Here is a 21,145-nt window from a genome sequence, read left to right as displayed (position 1 = left end):
CGTGGCAGCAGAGGAAGGGGTCGAGGCAGCACTATTCACAGCCAGAGGCCATTGCTCCCGGTGTCATCCAGCGGTCGTGTCTCCACCGACAACCCTGCCGTCATCGATTGATTGACTCGGTCGTCTTCCTCTTCCCAGGTCACCTCTGACACCTACAGCCAACGGTCGGTGGGTACGTCAGACACAACCGTTAGTTGGCATGGCCCGGGAGCAAGCCCACTGAAATCACGTGTCCTCGACCTGCCCCTGTCCTTTGGTGTTCCCTCACCAAGCGAAGTATCGCATGCTGTGGGCTCAGCCCCACTGTACAGTGAGGAAGAGCTAACAGAGGGCGGTCAGGAACGGGGGGAGACATCCGCCTCTTCAGCAGCCAGGCGAAGAAGTACTGGCGAGGAGAGTGGCTCGGTAGCCGGTCTAGAGACAGGTCTGTCTCCTGACCCACACGCAGCCGAGGGGGCTAGTAGTGAGGCGGAGACCCTAATTGATGATGATGAGGCTGATCGCACTTGGCAGCCTCGTCGTCATCAGGCTATTGCTTCCGCATCATCAGGAGAAGAGGGTGCCAGCTTGGCAGTGAGCAAAACAGTCGGTGGGTTGCCCAGGAGGCAGCAGGGTCGCAGCAGTGTCAGTGGAGCCAAACGGCCACGGAGTAGAGCACCAGCTCCACTGCAGCCTACCACCACGGCCAGTAGTGGTGCCGGTGTGCACAGAGGAAGTAGCAGTCAGCCAGTGAGGAGTAGCGGGGGCAAAGTTTCCTACTCGGCGGTGTGGCAATTTTTCGTCACGCCGCCCGAGGAAGTAAACGTAGCCTTATGTCGACTATGTGGCCAGAAAGTCAAGCGTGGCCAGGGGGCCAATGTTGGGACTACAGCGTTGCGTCAGCATATGCAGCGTCGCCATTCGGTGACCTGGGAAAACCGTGATAAAGATATGGCGGTTCTGCCTGCCCCAGCCCCGCTCCATCACCCGCTCCGTTACTTGCTCCGTCACCCGACGTCAATCGCCCTCTATCAGCCAGTCAAGGCTCCAACACCTCTGCTGAGGGGAGTTGTCGCTCGTTGGCATCTTCCGCTCGTTCAGATGCTCCTTCTCCTGCTACTCCTCTTCACGGATTCCGTCAGCAGTCTTTCTTGGAATCCGTTTCCAAGAGACAACAGTTTGCGAGCACGCACCCGACGGTGCAGAAGCTGAACGTCCTCCTGTCCAAGTTGCTGGTGCTGCAGTCCCTCCCTTTCCAAGTGGTGGACTCAGCACCTTTCCGAGAAATGATGGCTTGTGCCGCGCCGCGGTGGAGAGTGCCAAGCCGGCATTTCTTCGCCAAAAAGGCAGTGCCAGCCCTGCATTCACATGTAGAAGAGATGGTGGGCCAGTCTTTGAGCATGTCGGTCTCTGCCAAAGTGCACGGCAGCGCCGACGTGTGGAGCTGTAACTACGGTCAGGGACAGTACATGTCATTTACGGCCCACTGGGTGAACGTGGTGCCAGCACAGCCGCACCAGCAACTTGGACAGGTCACGCCGCTTTTGCCTCCACGTTTGCACGTCCTTGGTCCAGCAAAGATGTCCGCCTCTACCACCTCTTCTTCCGCCGTGTCCTCAGCCGCCACCCCCGTGCCAAGTCCCATTACCCGAACGGCATATCACATGTGCAGGGCGCAACGGTGTCACTCTGTGCTGCACCTGGTATGCCTTGGCGAACGTAGTCACACAGGGGAGGAACTTCTGAGTGTAATGAACAGAGAAATCGACAGATGGCTGTCTCCGCGCAAACTGAAAATCGGAACCATGTTGACTGACAACGGAAAGAACATGGTGTCTGCTCTGCGTCAAGGAAGGTTGTGCCATGCGCCATGCATGGCTCACGTGTTCAATCTGGTTGTCAAGCGGTTCCTAAAATCCACCATCCCACTGCAAGACATCCTTAAAATGTCACGTAAACTTTGCATGCATTTCAGCCATTCCTACACCGCAAAGCACACCCTCCTTGAGCTGCAGCGGCAGAACGGAATTCCACAGCATCGCCTGATCTGCGACGTTGCAACAAGGTGGAATTCAACCCTACATATGTTAAACCGCCTTTACGAACAGCGAAAGGCCATCACCGATTTCCTGATGTTACAAGCGGATAAAGGTACTCCCCTGTGTAACTTAGATGTCAGCCATTGGCAGCTCATGCGTGACACCTGCCGATGCTCAGGCCCTTTGAGGAGGCCACGCTATTCGTGAGTCGGCAGGACTATGGGATGAACGACGTCATTCCTCTGTTGCACGTCCTGGAACAAATGCTGTTAACTAGAGATGAGCGAATCGAACATGACGAAGTGGAATTCGTTCCGAAGATTTGGAAAAATTCGATTCGCGACGAATCCGAAGATTAGCAAACTTCGGATGCACGAATCTAATTTTCCCAAAAATGGCGGCGACATGTATGGCGACAGGAGAAAATGGACAGAGAAGATGGGGCGGGGATCTCTGGGAAGGCGCACAGACAAGGCGCGCTGACCCATAATGCATTCATGAGTCATGAATCATGACATGTGATCGCATTAGCCAATCAGCAGCCAGCCAGCACTGTGTAATGGTGGAGCTATAAATCGCGGCCATCTTAGAATTCTCCATTAGCCTCTGGTCATTCAAGAGAGACAGACCTGTCTGTATTAAGGGACAGAGTTAGGGCCACAGAGACTTTAGGGCCACAGAATCGTTACTCAGGGACACAGAATCGTTACTCAGGGACACAGAATCGTTACTCAGGGACACAGAATCGTTACTCAGGGACACAGAATCGTTACTCAGGGACACAGCTATCAAAGAATCGAAAATTTAAAGTGACATACACCCTTTTTTTTTTTGGTGGCTGTCGTGCACAGTTGGTGCTGCAGTTTGCCGATTGTGCAAAATAAACTGACTTTCTGCTTCACAACCACTATTGTACGCTCAAAGAGTTAAATCCATTTACACGCCGGCTGGCGTGTTTTTTGGGTGATTAGTGCATTCCAGTGACAGAAACGTACAGTTTCCAGCCAACGGCAAGCTGCAATTGACCGATTGTGTACAATAAACTGACTTTCTGCTTCACAACCACCATTGTAGAACGGAATTCCACAGCATCGCCTGATCTGCGACGTTGCAACAAGGTGGAATTCAACCCTACATATGTTAGACCGCCTTTATGAACAGCGAAAGGCCATCACCGATTTCCTGATGTTACAAGCGGATAAAGGTACTCCCCTGTGTAACTTAGATGTCAGCCATTGGCAGCTCATGCGTGACACCTGCCGCTTGCTCAGGCCCTTTGAGGAGGCCACGCTATTCGTGAGTCGGCAGGTCTATGGGATGAACGACGTCATTCCTCTGTTGCACGTCCTGGAACAAATGCTGTTAACAATGGCTGGTCAGGGTGCGGTAGACGTGGCGCACAGATCTCAACGCCACATGACCCCTGTGGGGGCAGGACAGGAAGAAGAGGAGGAGGTAGAGGAGGACATTGGTGCTCAGGAATTATTGAGTGAAATGGGTGGTTTTTCCACTCAGCGGACAGGAGTGGAGGAGCAGGAGCATCTGGTAGAGGAGGAGGAGGAGACAGAGGACCCAGACGCACCGTGGCAGTATGCTGTGGAGATGGAGGCAGGGAGTCCCTCGCATTCCTTGGCACAAATGGCCCATAGCATGCTCGGTTGCTTGCGTAGCGACAGCCGAATAATAACCATCAGACAGAGGGATGACTTTTGGCTGTCCACCTTGTTGGACCCTCGCTACCGTTCAAAAATGGTGGCCTTTTTCACACCTGCTGAGAGGGAGACCAAAATAAAGTACTATAAAAACCACCTATGTAGTCAGTTGGTCTCTGCCTTTCTGCGCCAACGTCCATCCTCAGACACTGTGGGCCCTGTGCGCTCGCGTTCCGCTGCCATGGCAGCAAGGGAGGGATGGGGTGGTAGGAGCAGTGGCAGCTCCACCAGCAGCGGCTGCCTCAGTCTGCAGTCGATGATGAGTAGCTTTCTTCACCAGCGCAGTGAGGAAACTACTAACCAGCCGCAGCAGCAGCAGCATCAGGTGGACCTGGAGCAGGACCTCAAACAACAGGCTCGGGCCTACTTGGACAGCACCCTGCCAACCGAGGTAGACAATCCCCTCGACGATTATCAAGAGTCCAATGGCAGAGTGGCGGAGCAGAAGCAGCTTCAATTGAAGGCCATACATAGGCCTAGGTTTAAAAGTCCCTCACAGTTAATTCCAATAACGAACTCTACTCCTCCGTGCAATCTACTTACGAGACCCTGGGCAGGTCTGGGTCCAATTTGTGGTAGAGACTGGTTTTGTTCAGCCATGCTTGAGCGAGTAATAACAGGTCTGTGCTGCCCTTTGGTGTCTGGCTTAATGCGCACAACACTGAACGTCCCAGCGTTTGTCAACGATTTGCCGTTAAGTGATGCAAACCCGCTGAACCACGTTCATGAGGAGCCGGTACAGGGGGCCATGAATCAGTATGGACCTGGCAGCAGCGTGAGCAGACGACAGAGGCACATGGCGCAGGGTGGCGGTGTAGGCAGCATTATTCTGAAGCCATACACAGGCCTAGGTTAAAAAGCGGAAGCCGTCAGCAGTCGTCTCCCCACGCTGCTGCTGGGGGGACTTTTCAACATAGGCCTCTGTATGGCCTTCAATTTTAGCTGCTTACGCTCCGCCACTCTGCCATGGGCCCCTGTACCGCCTCCTCATGCTGCTGCCAGGTCCAGAGTGTGTCATGGGTCCCTGTACGGCCTCCCTTTGCTGCTGTCTCCATCGCCACACTCTGCCATGTGCCACTTTCAGGTCTCCTCACACTGCTGGTGGGTTCCATTTTGTCATAGGGTGCTGTATGGCCTCCCATTGCTGCTGCCTCCACCGCCACCCTGCGCCATGTGCCTGTCGTCTGCTCACGCTGCTGACGGCTTCCGCTTTTTAACCGAGGCCTGTGTTTGGCTTCCGAATACTGCTGCATCCACCGCCACCCTGCGCCATGTGCCTCTGTCGTATGCTCACGCTGCTGACGGCTTCCGCTTTTTAACCTAGTCCTGTGTATGTTCTCCGAATACTGCTGCCTCCACCGCCACCCTGCGCCATGTGCCACTTTCAGGTCTCCTTACACTGTTGGTGGGTTCCATTTTGTGATAGGGTGCTGTATGGCCTTCCATTGCTGCTGCCTCCACCGCCACCCTGCGCCATGTGCCTCTGTCGTCTGCTCACGCTGCTGACGGCTTCCGCTTTTTAACCGAGGCCTGTGTTTGGCTTCTGAATACTGCTGCATCCACCACCCGCCCACTGCTGCTGCCAGGCCCGTAATCTATCATGGGCCCCTGTACCGCCTCCTCATGCTGCTGCCAGGTCCAGAGTGTGTCATGGGTCCCTGTACGGCCTCCCATTGCTGCTGTCTCCATCGCCACACTCTGCCATGTGCCACTTTCAGGTCTCCTCACACTGCTGGTGGGTTCCATTTTGTCATAGGGTGCTGTATGGCCTCCCATTGCTGCTGCCTCCACCGCCACACTGTGGCTCCACACTCTGGTTTTGGCCCCGTGACTGCCCAAATGAGTGAAGTGTGCGGTGATTCTAAGATCGACGGCACTCATTTGCATGTCATACTGACTGACAGTATTATTTCTCTTCCCCAGCAGACTCCAAGGGCATTTAAATTAAAGGTACAGTGTTCTGCACTAATATAAAGGCTCTCTGAAGCCTAGAAACACCCTTTTTATAAGTTAAATTCGCAGCGAATATATTCGCCTCGAATCGAATTTATTCCGCGAATTCGGCGAATCAGCCGAATCAAATTTTTTAATAATTCGCTCATCTCTATTAGTAAGTAAAGGGCATCACTTAAACGCCAAACTTTCTACATTAATCGATGTCTAACATGGTACAATACCAATAGAGTGGCATATGGTGAATGGAGTTTGTGGACCAATGGGACTGCAGTCCTTTTTTTTTTTGTTTTTTGCAAGTCCCATATTTAGTATGAGGCCAAGAAACCCTTTACATTCTTGAACTGTGGTGGATTTCCTCTCAAATGGATGGATGTAAACAGGGATTTTTGGTGAATTGAAAGAGCAAGAGGCAGAGAGAGGCAAAACTATAAAATTGTCATTTTACTGATTATCTGACAAAGTAAAGATTGTCTATCACAATCCATTACATATTGCTAACCATAAAGATTGCATCGGTCCACAACTGAATTCAGATTTTTTTTATTTCAGTTGTGGGCCGATGCAATCCTTATGCTTAGCAATATATCACCCAAAAATCCCTGTGAAATCTTCTGTGAAAAATACATTTTAAAAAATGAATGTGTTTAAAATGTTGGGTTTCTGCTCAAATGCCTGCCTGTGATGTAAATAGGGGGATTATAGGTGCTGCTGAATTTGAAGGTAACCATGCAGGATTTAAAGGCACCTCTGGCACACTAGTATGGGCCCTAATTCTTGGTGGCCGACACGACACCCCTCTACCTGTACTTGTACTTTCATTCAGGTGTACTGCACTGCTGGTACTCGCCAACTCATGGGGTGTATTGTGCTGCTGGTTGTTGCCTGCTGCTCTTCAGAACACCTCATTCATTTTGTTAAGACTCTTTCCCCCTCTGGGTTGGTTACTGAACCACTGCTGTCCACAGGTTCATATTCAGAATCTGAGGCTGATCAGTGGTGATCAGGATGCTAGTACATTGTTTCTACTAGTATGCTGGTATGGCAGTGATTAGGACAGTGGTATGATGGTGAGCAGGTAACTGGTCTACCAGTGATAATGATACTGGTATGGTGGCAATCAGGATGCTGGCAAATTATTTCTACCAGGATGCTGGTGTGGCAGTAATCAGGACAGTGGTATGGTGGTGATCAGGACACTGACGACATGGCTGTGATCCGGACACTGATATGGCTGTGATCAGGATACTGGTATGTGATTAGGACACTAGTATGGTGGTGACCAGGAAGCTGGTTTGGCAGTTGTTAAAACAGTGGTATGTATGTGATCAAGACACTGATATGGTTCTGATCAGGATACTGGTATGGCTGGGATCAGGACGCTGCAATGGTGGTGATCAGGGTGCTGGTATGGCAGTTATCAGAACAGTGATATGGCCGTGATCAGGATACTGGCATGGTGGTGATCAGGGCGCTGGTATGGTGGTGATCACAATGCTGATAAGGTGGTGATCGGGATGCTGGCATGGTGGTGATCAGGATGCTGTTATGTTGGTGATCAGGATGCTGGGATGGTGGTGATCAGAATGCTGATAAGGTGGTGATCAGGATGCTGGTATGATGGTGATCAGGACAATGGTGTGGAGGTGATAAGGACACTGGTGCTGGTCTGTCATCATTGCAATCAGGGACACTGTTCCTGATGTTTTCTGCTGTTCTATCTATATAGACAGCAACTGAGTTTGGTGAGTGTGCATTTTTACTCAAGGTGGAGGTTCAGCACAATTCAAGTCACCATATGTTGAAGCTATATCAGCATAGAAAAGGAGATTTTGGACTGTTTTTTATTTTATTTGTTTATATCTTTTTAACTTTACACACTTTTTATGGGTGTTGCTGATTACAATTGTGGCTATTTCTAGTGCTGCAAAATTTTAATTACTTATATATACATTGGCCAAATGTGAGGTGATTAAAAAAAATATGTATTGATAACACACATAGTTACATAGTTAGTCTGGCTGAAAAAAGACAAAGGTCCATCCAGTTCAACCATTAAAAAAAAGTTATAATCCTATACCCACAGTTGATCCAGAGGAAGGCAAAAACCCCCCAGCAAAGCATGATCCAATTTGCTCCTGCAGGGAAAACAATTCCTACCTGATCCCCCGAGAGGCAATCAGATATTCCCTGGATCAACTTTACCTATAAATATTAGTATCCAGTTATAATCTGTGTATCTAAGAAACAATCCAGACCTTTTTTAAAGCAATCCACTGAGCTGGCCAGAACCAACTCTTGAGGGAGTCTATTCCACATTTTCACAGCTCTCACTGTGAAGAAACCTTTCTGTGTTTGGAGATTAAATTTATTTTCCTCCAGACATAAAGAGCGCCCCCTTGTCCTCTGTGATGACCTCAGGGTGAATAACTCTACACTGAGTTCACTATATGAACCACTGATGTATTTATACATGGTGATCATATCCCCCCCTTATGTATTTATACATGGAGATCATATCCCCCCTTATGTATTATACATGGTGATCATATCCCCCCTTATGTATTATACATGGTGATCATATCCCCCCCTTATGTATTATACATGGTGATCATATCCCCCCTTATGTATTATACATGGTGATCATATCCCCCCTTATGTATTATACATGGCGATCATATCCCCCTTATGTATTATACATGGAGATCATATCCCCCCCTTATGTATTATACATGGTGATCATATCCCCCCTTATGTATTATACATGGAGATCATATCCCCCCTTATGTATTATACATGGAGATCATATCCCCCCTTATGTATTATACATGGAGATCATATCCCCCCTTATGTATTATACATGGAGATCATATCCCCCCTTATGTATTATACATGGAGATCATATCCCCCCTTATGTATTATACATGGAGATCATATCCCCCCTTATGTATTATACATGTTGATCATATCCCCCCTTATGTATTATACATGGAGATCATATCCCCCCTTATGTATTATACATGGAGCTCATATCCCCCCTTATGTATTATACATGGAGATCATATCCCCCTTATGTATTATACATGGTGATCATATCCCCCCTTATGTATTATACATGGGGATCATATCTCCTCTTATGTATTATACATGGAGATCATATCCCCCCTTATGTATTATACATGGTGATCATATCCCCCCTTATGTATTATACATGGAGATCATATCCCCCCCTTATGTATTATACATGGAGATCATATCCCCCCTTATGTATTATACATGGAGATCAAGAGAGAATAAATTCAGTTCCTCTAATCTTTCCTCATAGCTGAGCTCCTCCATGCCTCTTATCAGTTTGGTTGCCCTTCTCTGTACTTCCTCCAGTTCCTTAATGTTCTTTTTGTGAATTGGTGCCCAAAACTGAACTGCATATTCCAGATGAGGTCTTACTAATGATTTGTACTAATGATATCTCTCTCTGGAGTCTATACCTCTTTTAATACAAGAGATGATTTTGCTCGCTTTAGAAACCGCAGCTTGGCATTGCATGCCATTATTAAGCTTGTGATCTACCAGAGCCCCCAGATCCTTCTCCACCATTGATTCCCCCAGTTGTACTCCCCCTAGTATGTATGATGCATGCATATTCTTAGCCCCCAAGTGCATAACCTTACATTTATCAACATTAAATCTCATTTGCCACATAGTTGCCCAATTAAACAGAGCACTGAGGTCGGCTTGTAAGTTGAAGACATCCTGTAAGGACATTATTCCACTGCACAGCTTGGTGTCATCTGCAAAGACTGAAATGGGATTTTTAATCCCAGACACTATATTGTTTATAAATATGTTAAAAAGTAAGGGTCCCAATACTGAACCTTGGGGTACACCACTGACGACCCCAGACCATTCAGAATATGAATCATTAACCACTGCTCTCTGAATACGATCTTTTAGCCAGTTTTCTATCCATTTACATACAGATTTTCCAAGCCTGTAGACTTTACCTTACACATTAGCTGTGTGTGGGGAACTGTGTCAAATGCTTTTGAAAAATCCAAGTACACAAAAAAATACTTCCTATTGCTCTCCAAAATAAATCTCCAAGTTCCTTTTATTGTTTCTGCTATTCGAATTCCTCTTAAGTCAAAGTCCCACTGTATGTAGGCATCCTTCTCACTTGCTCCTGAGGTGGACTAGGGACTATGGGATTTGTAGTGTGCATTGAGCAGTGCTCATGGTCACAATTAACATTCGCTGTTCATTCCAAACACATGGAAGTGAGGGAGAAAGGAGAGGTTTGGGAATGTATGAAAGAGCCTACAAGGAAGCAGAAAAAAACACAGCAAAAAATAATTTTCATGAAAATAGATTGCAGGGCCATTAAGTAGTGGATGTGTGTTGATTATTTTTGAAGAAAAAGGATATTGTTTAGTGTAACTTTAAATACTCCATTCTCCCCTTCCTTTGTGTTGTACTACAAGTTTTTTTAATATATTTTCTGCTTAAGTGTCAACACTTGGGGATGTTTTACTGAGGAATGATTTCTACACACACCTGCACTCATTTCAAAAACTCTGGGGAACTCTAAATTGTTCTAAACACTAGTGGACATTTGAAATAATGACCTTTATTTTGAGCTAAGGTAATAGATTGAATCCAAGCATTTTTGCTGATAACATGCAACTTTTCAGGGTTCTCTGTGCAAGTGTGTGTTTTAATAAAGGAGATATTTTTATACTGGCCTGCACTCACTTCATATGACCAACAAAAATTAAGGGGAACCCTATTTTCTTTGTATTTCCTTAACCATTTGCCGCCCGCCCTATGGCCGAATGGCGGCCGGCAAATGTCAACAGCGTTCCGGGTGGACGCCATATGGCGTCCTCGGGCACATGCGCAGATTGTGCTCCTGCAGAGCCACGCAGCGGCACGATCTGTCACCAGCCGTGTACCTCTGACACGGCCGATGACAGATCTGAGTATCGGCCCCCGTTGCCGGTACCATGTGACCTGCTGTGACCAATCACAGCAGGTCACATGACAGTTGTATACAATGGATGGCTTCATTCATGCCATCCATTGTATATTAGTGTCTAGCTGTGAATGGTCACAGCAATCACATGCACATGTCATGTGATTAGCTGTGGCCAAATCACAGCTAAGCACAAAAAAAAACAAAAAAACAAAACCCTGAATGAATCGATGTCATTCAGGTAAATGCTTGCTTATTCTTTGCTATAAGCAGATTGTGTACAAAACAAAAAATTACTGATCACTTCCCCAAAGTAGTACAATGTTACTATGGTAACATTGTACTACTTTGGTCATAGTGAAATATGAAAAAAAATCTTAAAAAAAATAAAAAAAAATATATATATTTTTTCATACTGTCACCAGTCAGTGTCTCTGATCACCGCCATGCCAGTTATATGATGACGCCGTACTTCACTGGTGACAATTTTTTAAAAAAACATAGTGAAACTAATTTTTTTAATTTTTTCATTTTCCAAAAAATTATGACAAAAAAAAATACAACTTCAAAAAACTCGCCATGCCTCTTATGAAGTACGTCGGGCTGTCTACTTTGCAAAAAGGGGTCATTTGGGGATATCTGTACTGTTCTGACATTTGGGGGATATCTGTACTGTCCTGACATTTGGGGGATATCTGTACTGTTCTGACATTTGGGGGATATCTGTACTGTTCTGACATTTGGGGGATATCTGTACTATTCTGACATTCTTGGACCTCAAGAAATTAGATTGGCTGTCAGTACTTCAGGATTGATCAATATTCAGATCTATACCATAGTTTGTGAACTCTATAACTTTCCTACAAACTAACAAATACATCCTAATTTGGGTTATTTTCACCAAAGACATGTAGCAGAATACATCTCGGCCTAAATTTATGAAGAAAAATTATTTATTTGCAAACTTTTATAACAGAAACAAAGAAAAACGTGTGTTTTTTTCAAAATTTGTGGTCTTTTTTTAATTTAGCAAAAAATAAAAACCCCAGCAGTGATTAAATACCATCAAAAGAAAGCTCTAGTTGTATGAAGAAAATGATAAAATTTTAGTTTGGGTACAATGTTGTATGACCGCGCAATTGTCATTCAAAGTGTGAGAGCGCTGAAAACTGGCCTGGGCAGGAAGGGGTAAAATTGCCCGGTATTGATTTGGTTAAACACTATTGGAAAGTTGTTGTTATCAACACAGGTGAGTATATAAAAATGCTTCTTTAGTTAATCAGTTCCTTAAAACATAAAATCATAGATGACTCTACTGTCTTTCCACAGACAATCAGTTACAAAATCCTTTTTTTTCCCAGTGTTATGTAAATATTAACTGAGATATACCTGTTTAATTTGTATTAATAATTCCATATATTGCACTGGTAACTATCTTGAAGCATTCAGGGGTGGTGGAAGTTCTATGCCTGAAGGAGAACATTGGTTAGAAACTGTCATGTTACTGCTTGACAACCTTGTAGTTCTGCTGTGCACCAATATAACGTACTAATCTTCTTACCAAAGTCCATCCTGTAAAGCACAGACACATTTTTCTTTCCAACCACATCTTGTTCTGGCTGCATTTTGTTACTAGTCTCCCTTAAACAAGAGTTTAAGTTGTACATTAAGGTAAGCAATCCAAAAGAAGGCAAGTGGTTACTAGTCTGCTTAAGTGTGCAATAAAACAAAAATACATTTTTACATTAAATAGATATTTTATGACAAGCATTTCGACAATACTATTTTAAATATATATAGTTGAATAACATGATAAGTTTGACATTCTTTTTCATTTACCTTTTCAATATTCGTTTCAGAAAAGATACGTAAACTTTCCTCAAGTAGTGACACCGCAGAAAGAGAGAAAAGGGGAATTTTGGGATTTTTTCGCAGCCACAAAAAAGGAAACAAGGTAAAATATGTACATTTGTATTAATATAGCATGTTTCAGTTGTATTTTGATGTTATTCATCATATGATAAGACACACAGAGAATATTTTATGTGCTTATTCATAAAGAGATTGTTAAAAATAAAAAATGTTTCTCTCTGTTGTTTGCATTAGGCAGCCTGTGTTGTTTTACATGAAGTTATATTTCAGATCAGATCACTAATTATTGTGACCAATATATCTGTTGCAAATATAAAATTCATAGCAACACAGTCAATCCTGATTGCTGATAAACCTGTAAGCCTTTTTTATGCCTTGAAGCATATGATCACATGTCAAATGTCATTGTCATGTTTTTTATTTCTTTTGATACATTTAATTCTTAAGTATTTTTTGTTATCACTATATATACTGTAAGAGTGAGGTTCCCTGTCATGGTGTATGTCACCCAGGATTCTCAGCTAGGCAGGTTGAGGGGCTCCAGGATGCTTGTCTAATTTGGAGGAAACTGTTTTTCCAGTTTCCTGAGTGGTTGGTAAAATCCGGTTTGGGACCATAAGCCTGGAGACCATAAGCCTGGAGACCATAAGCCTGGAGACCATAAGCCTGGAGATCATAAGCCTGGAGATCATAAGCCTGGAGACCATAAGCCCGGAGACCATAAGCCCGGAGACCATAAGCCCGGAGACCATAAGCCCGGAGACCATAAGCCTGGAGATCATAAGCCTGGAGACCATAAGCCTGGAGATTTTGCAGTGATCTGGCTGGGAAGAAATCAGCAGTCATGGGACCAGGTTTTGGGAATAACCAGCACACTGATTATGCAGGTGTGTGCTGAGCTTTTTGTAGAGTCCGGACCAGGGTTCTGGGGTCCATCCTCCTGAGGAGTACATATGGGTGCAAGGGAGCAGCCACAAGCGTTTGTGTCTGCATGGTGTAGGTGACAGCGGAGCAGCATGGAGCTGAAAGACAGAGTGCTAACAGAGGTACAGAGCTATGTGAACAAAGGGACACCGAGTTGCATGGTCACAACTCAAGTCTGAGCAGCAGTGCTGCTAAAGAGAACCATGAGGCTAAACCGTATGTTATTTTGTATTGATGGTGGAAACCCCTCAATGGGTAATGGTTCATTTTGTTGGACATTTCCTTTTTTTTTTTTTTTAAATAAAAGTGGACCAACAAGCCCTTAAACTGCATAACTGGTGTGGACTCACTAGCAAGTGCTACGCTAAGCTAAACAACCCCCAAACGTTACTATTCGTACAGTATATTGTTAGTAAACAAATGCTCACCATTAGACACATAAAGCTCAGTTCACAAAGCTTTAACCTCCTTAGCGATTTTCCCGAGTGTAGCTCGGGGTAAAATTTCAGTACCAAGAGCGGTAACCCCGAGCTACACTCGGGCTTACCATGCGGTGTTCTCCGGGAGTCCCTGCAGCGCTTACCTTGTCCTTCGCTCCAGCAATGTGTCCCCTGCAGCGTCCCTGGCCATCTCCTCCGGCCGATGCCGGCATCCGGCTTCCGTGTTCTGGTCCCTATGAAATGTTGACTAATATAAAGTATTTATCCAGGTTGTGAAGTTACTTTGAAATCAGCCAAAAAGCAATTGTCTATTTATGTGAGAAATATCACCAGCACTATCCATACTGAGTACGGTTTGGCTTAGTAACATACAGTTTGTGCTTAACCTCCCTAGCGGTATTCCCGAGCAGGGGCGGACTGACAACTCATGGGGCCCCCGGGCAATAGGGGATCATGGGGCCCCTGTGTCCTTGCTCAAACTCAAAAAAGCCTATGAAAAAGGTACCAGGGGCATCTCATGGGGCCCCCTACTGACCCCGGGCCCTCGAGTTTCCAAATGGTCAGTCCACCCCTGTTCCCGAGTGTAGCTCGGGGTAAAGTTTCAGTACCAAAAGCGGTAACCACGAGCTACACTCGGGCTTACCATGCGGCGCTGCATAGGGAGTCCCTGCAGAGCTTACCTTGTCCCCTGCAGCGTCCCCGGCCATCTCCTCCGGCCGATGCCGGCATCCGGCTTCCGTGTTCTGGTCCCTGGGACGTCGGGACGTACGGGCGCTGGAACCGGCGGGAAATTTGATATTTTTAAAAAATGTCATTTTTGCTGTCATTGCTGTTTCAATGCATTTCACATATATTTTGTCCCTACTGCTTTGTCCTGCGCCCTGCCTGCATTTTGACTGTTCTTTCTGCCTGGAAACGTAGAAAAGTCCATGGTGTCCAAAAAGCGTTCCTTTACGTCAAAAGCGGTTTTAGAACAGCGCTAGTAAATCAGAACCACTTGCAGAATTGAGTGATAATGATTTGTGGGGAAATTCATCATCAGACACTGAAAACAATTTGGGGCCTTTGCTCAGTGATGTGCAAATTTGCCTCTGTATTTCAAATTTCAGTGTTTTTGGTTTGATTATATTATTGAATTAAATTTATTATTATATTATTATTTTTTATGATTATTTATTAAATTATAATTTATGATTTCGTGTTTCAAGTTTTATCCTACCCGGGATGTTTACTAGACTCTTGTTCGGACAGATTTCAGTGAGTTATTCCTAAAAATTACAGCCTACAATAAAAAAATACATATTTCCATGCAAAAAAATGTATCGCTTTCAGCACAAAAAATTGGAAAGAATCATACCGCCAGGGAGGTTAAGGCAGAGATAAAGATCTTTATTTAGCCAAGTGACTGTCATGACCAAATCTCATTGGACATGAGCTGAAAATAATTGTCACTTTTTTGAAAGATAAATATTTTTGTTCTGGTATGTTAGCTTTGTGAATTGAGCTTAAATTATTATAGGACAAGAGGCAAATGTGGATAATTCTGAAATGCAAATGGTTTCTGTTATTCCAAGATTGTCAGAGAAATAGATGCTAGATGTTATAACACAGCCTTTTCCATAGGAAATTGTTCTTCTGTAAGGTACAGATGTTTAGCTACAAATACTGTGGCTGGTGACTTTTAGTAGTACTTACCTGTCCAGGCGTCTAGCGGTGTCCTCACCCCGAGGCGATTCTTCAATCGGCTGTTGGGTGCTGGTGCCGCCATCTTGACTAAGGGAAACCAGCAGTGAGATCTTGAGGCTTCACCACTGGTTTTCTAGTGTGCATGTGCGAAGCGTGCTGTGCTTCGTGAATGGGCTGCAGTCCTCTGGGATCTTGGAAGTATCATGGAGGGCTGCGGGGGGTGCCGATCTTCCAGCTCAGTTTGCCGGGGCAAACTCAGCCAGCAGTGGGAGCGGGTATCTGTCAAAACCAGGTACCTGCTCCCCGCTCCCCCCCCAAAATATGCCTGACGTGGCAGTGGAGGGGGAGAGCAGGCAGAAAAGCACAGCTTCCACTTTTGCTTGAAACTCCGCTTTAAAGTATTACTAAATCCACAACAGTAAACATAGTCTGTATATGCAGTAAAGCATGCGTGTTTTACTCACTGTGGAACCTAAGGGGTTAATCCTCTGCATTGTGTGAGAAGGCTGTTTGATCCTGTATTCTCTGATCCTTCCATTCTTCTACTCTACCCAATCCATCTGCTGATAGCACAGAGCTCTAGGAGTCACTCTGCACATGCTCAGTTTACATCCATCAGACTGTCGCCTACCCTCCTCACCTTCAGGGTCACCCTGAAAACCCACCTCTTCAGGGAAACCTACCCCACCCTCGCCTAACAGCCGACCTCCTCCACTTATCCTACCACTCCATCCCCCACAGCCACTTCCTCCTGTACCCCTTTCCCCTCCCTCCTAGATTGTAAGCTCGAAAGAGCAGGGCCCTCGAACCCCTCTTGTATTGTATTGTTACTGTATTGTCTCATGTTCTGTCCCCTTGCTATTGTACAGCGCTGAGCAAACCCTTTGGCGCTATATAAATACTGTATAATAATAATAATATTAATAGTGTGTATTGCTAGAGAGGTTTTTTTCCTTTGGGAGGGTGCATGTGATCAGTACAGGGCCAATCAGCACTGTTGAGATGGGTCAGGGGTCATGCAGCCTCATAGGACAGTCAGAGCAGAATGAAAAATCCCTCTACAGGATTAACCAGTGCTCGGCCGGACACTGATAAGACTGTTATATACTGCTGATGAGAAAAGGTATTTAGCAGTTTATATTTATTAAAATAATTGCATTTCCAATGTTCTGTGTACTGTGGGAGACCAGATATAGTGAATGTAGGGTCCGGGGAGACCAGATATAGTGAATGTAGGGTCCGGGGAGACCAGATATAGTGAATGTAGGGTCCTGGGTTTTAGTAACACTTTAAAGGTCATTCAATATCTGCAAGCTTCTATCTCAAACAAAGAGATCTGATCCACCACTATTGCTATTGATTTTTTTATGTGCCTTTTTGTGGTTTATTGAAGTTTTAAAATATATGTATTTTGAAAGTAACCATATGAAACATGCACATGTATGACCAAAATTTCTAAAGCCAATATAAAGGAATAGTAGTGGTAAAAAAAAAAGCACATGTGGGTTTGATCAATTATTCTATGCTTACATACTTTTGCTTATAGTTGTCCCTATCAGGGGCGGACTGACAACTCATGGGGCCCCCGGGCAATAGGGGATCATGCGGCCCCTGTGTCCTTGCGCAAACTCAAAAAAGCCTATTAAAAAAGGTACCAGGGGCATCTCATGGGGCCCCCTACTGACCCCGGGCCCTCGGGCAGTGCCCGAGTTTCCAAATGGTCAGTCCGCCCCTGGTCCCTATATACATATTGTTCTGGACATGAAAGGGTAAAACACTTCTGAACTTGTTAACATTTATAAAAAAACAATTTGGATTAGCTATCTAGATATTCAGAATGTGACATTTTGGCCTGAACAAAATAGCTGGTTAATTAGAAAATGTAGATAAGGCAAATGATATTTATGGAGTGTTGCTACTTTGTTTCTCCCAGTCTTTTCCTGCATACCTTTGCACATACACAAATGTCAACACATACAAAGATTTTCTACAGTAAATATGTCTGAAACCCCAGTCCCAACTGTGTTCTTAGTGAACTGGTGCTTAAATTGGTTAGCAGTCATATCAGATGCATTTACATGACTTACATAAACCTTAGCAACAAAAACTAATATAATCATCTAAATATATAAAAATATACATTTTTTTTGTATATTTTTTATATGACAAACAACATTTGTTCATTGTTTTTTTTTTTATGTATTAATACAAACTTCATTGTGGACTTACAAACTTAGTGAATGTGATGAAAATTCACTTTGTAAAGAAAATCCAATGGCGTGTAAGGAGGAAAATAAACAAAAAAAAAACAAAACAGGTTTTTGCTTGCTCATGATTGGATTTTTGAAGTAAGCATATTGAACAGCCTATACTCCTTTAGTGAAAACCCCCCACTGTATACTGTGTATATTAGATATACTGATTTTTCATCTCTCTCAAAAAAGACTATATGCATATAAGGCTGGACAGTTTGGTTGATAGCTAACATAAAAACAATGGAAACTGTAGGGTCTCATTCACACAAGTGTACTATTGGCTTATGTCAATGTGAGGTCTGTGTTTTGTGCATCCCCATGCAGACAGTTCTATTAATTTCAACTGAGATGCAGAGGCTGCATGGACACAGCTGCTGCTCCCAATTTGACAGCCATGCCATGGGCCACGCACCCGCACTTGTAAAGCTATCAGATTGGGAGCAGTGCACCCACTGTGTCCCAATTGACATGAATTGAACAACTGTGCAGGCAAACATGACTATTTCACCTGCAGTCCTGGACAGGCAACTGAGAAAGTTTTACCACTATAGATGAGACAGATTTTCACTCAAAACACACGTCAGGTACTTGGGGCAGGCCCAGGGGCGGACTGACAACTCACGGGGCCCCTGGGCAATAGAGGATCATGGGGCCCCTGTGTCCTTGCTCAAACTCAAAAAAGCCTATGAAAAAGGTACCAGAGGCATCTCATGGGGCCCCCTACTGACCCCAGGGGATCATGGGGCCCCTGTGTCCTTGCCCAAACTCAAAAAAGCCTATGAAAAAGGTACCAGGGGCATCTCATGGGGCCCCCTACTGACCCCAGGGGATCATGGGGCCCCTGTGTCCTTGCCCAAACTCACAAAAGCCTATGAAAAAGGTACCAGGGGCATCTCATGAGGCCCCCTACTAACCCCAGGGGATCATGGGGCCCCTGTGTCCTTGCCCAAACTCAAAAAAGCCTATGAAAAAGGTACAAGGGGCATCTCATGGGGCCCCCTACTGACCCCGGGCCCTCGGGCAGTGCCCGAGTTTTCAAATGGTCAGTCCACCCCTGGGCAGGCCCCAGTGCTACCTTAGGGGAGGAGAGATAAACATGTAGGAATCAAACTGCAATGTTATAGTCAATGTGTCTCATAATATGTGACAGATTTAATAAAACGTACAGTATTTGCTTCCTTTATTAGTGATACATTAGATATCCTATGAGTATATGTGTGTGTAGGCACATAGTTGGTATGGTTGAATAAAGATACTGGTCCATCCATTTCAACGTGTGTGACTACCATTTTCAATATATTTGTGTACAGGGATATTGAAACGCACCAAAACACACCAAAACATTTTTTGAGTTTATCTACACTCCCTGCTGACACCACCACTGTGGAAGGAGGTTCCACCTCCTTACTGCTCTAACAGTAAAGAACCCCTTACACAGTATAACATTGAACTAATTCTTGTCCATCATTGTGTGTCTCAATTGTAAAGATCATAAACGTAGTGCAGCGCTAAATAAGTATTAGGCAAGAGACTAACCAATCATAGATATAACATGCAATAAACAGTATAATGTCCAGAATTAATCAATTTGCTGGTGGTAGCTGTTCCCACTGGTACTGGAAGCGCTTCCGGTGAGTGGGCAATCTTTCTATATCTGTAAATGCAAAAAGGAGGTAAGCGAGCGCTAAAATAATTCTAAAAGAATGAGCAGCTGTACACCAAAAAAGGTACCCATAAACCTTCCAAGACACATACGCAAAGAGAGGGTGCAGCGCTAATAGATTCAACAATATCAAAGTATCAATATAAACGCATATATAAGGTGACAAGGTGCAAATGTATAGGCCACTATAGGGTGGTCAAAAGTGCTAAAGGGTGTAGACTCAGTTATACAGTCCAGAAAGAAGAGGTGCTCTTGATATTCCCAGTGATCTCGGGATGTCCAGTGATGCAGACCACGGATCTGGTGATAAGTAATAAGAATGCGCACTCACCAGATACGCATTTTTAAATGCGCATAAATAGTAGTAAGCCTCTGGTCATCCAGATGTCATCACAGAATGGGTCTGATCAGATCAAGTCAATCCTCATTCCCTGGCGATGTTTTTACTCAAAGGGGGTCTCCACTCAATGGATACAGCCTGCTCACATGGGGTCCCCTGACAAGGATGTAGCTGGTTCTGCGAATGTGATTGGCTCCCACAGGAGCTCAGAGAAACAGAGGAGCCCACATAGTGCAGTATCTTTTAAGATTAGTATTTATTCCATATAGGTGGTGTACAGACAGTGAGGAACAATGCCAAAGCTACTGACCGTGTAAAACAAAACAAGATGGCCGCCGGGGCCCCTCGTGGCGCCGGTGGTGTAGAGTCACACCTGTTTCGAGCGACTGCTCGTAGTCATAGGGGTTCAGCTCGTAGTCTATTTCGTAGTCTATTTGACCGCACCTCACCAGATTTCCAGGTTTAAGCACACGGGGAGTTCTAATATTGGTCCATCATTTACCAGTGGGAACAACTACCACCAGCAAATTGATTAATTCTGGACATTATACTGTTTATTGCATGTTATGTCTATGATTGGTTGCTCTCTTGCCTAATACTTATTTAGCGCTGCACTGCGTTTATGATCTTTATAATTGAGAAAGTTTGTGGTTACTTTTTTTAGCTGCTTTAGTGAGCGCTCGCTTTACACTCTTGGTTCTCATCATTGTGTGTCTGCTTGTCTTCTTTAGAGACCTTAGGTCAAATAGTTTCCTCCCAATGCTAGGGTCACCATCCAGGGATTTGTATATTGCAATCATATCCCTTCCTGTCTCTTCTCAGGGAGAATGAGGTGTTATGAACCAGCGGTAATAGATCGCTGCTCAGTTCTCCGGCATTCTCAGAGAACACAGTTCTCCTGTGAATGCAGTTTATGAAGCAGTTCTCCGAATGAAGGGAGAACGGTATCCAAACGCTAGAGAACGGTCTACAAACTCTGGAAAAAAGCTCATTTTACTATAATCTCGCGAGATTACAGTAAAAGATCAGTTTACTAAGCAGAGGTAAATTATCTCTGCTTAGTTTTCGGTCCCTCCGATTCTCCAGCTCTGGGCTGGAGAATCTGGAGGGAGAACACAGATCTCCAGAGAAGGGCTGAACATATTCTGCTGGGTGTTATAAACTGTGAATGACCAGAGAATAGCTGAGATCTGTTGAATCGCAGCTATTCTCTGTGTCATAAACGGACACCTAAGTTTGATGTTTTTAGTTGTTCCTCATAACTGATGTCCTCTAGCCCCCTTATCAGATTTGGTGCCCTTCTCTTACTC

The 21,145-nt window shown here is 44.8% G+C and overlaps 1 protein-coding gene across 1 annotated transcript in view; it reads left to right on the top strand.

The window, feature by feature from the left end:
- COBL (cordon-bleu WH2 repeat protein) overlaps nt 1-21,145 on the top strand; it is a 570,333-nt gene that overhangs the window by 249,968 nt on the left and 299,220 nt on the right. Inside the window, 1 exon segment of the mRNA XM_089654939.1 lies at nt 12,515-12,609. Coding sequence (XP_089511065.1) covers nt 12,515-12,609 — 95 coding nt within the window.

This window comes from Staurois parvus, unplaced genomic scaffold (genome assembly GCF_062004578.1).
Source record: "Staurois parvus isolate SC_StPar_1 unplaced genomic scaffold, SC_StPar_1.0 ptg000814l, whole genome shotgun sequence".
NCBI classification, from domain to species: Eukaryota; Metazoa; Chordata; class Amphibia; order Anura; family Ranidae; genus Staurois; species Staurois parvus.
This window is presented reverse-complemented; position numbering and strand designations above follow the sequence as displayed.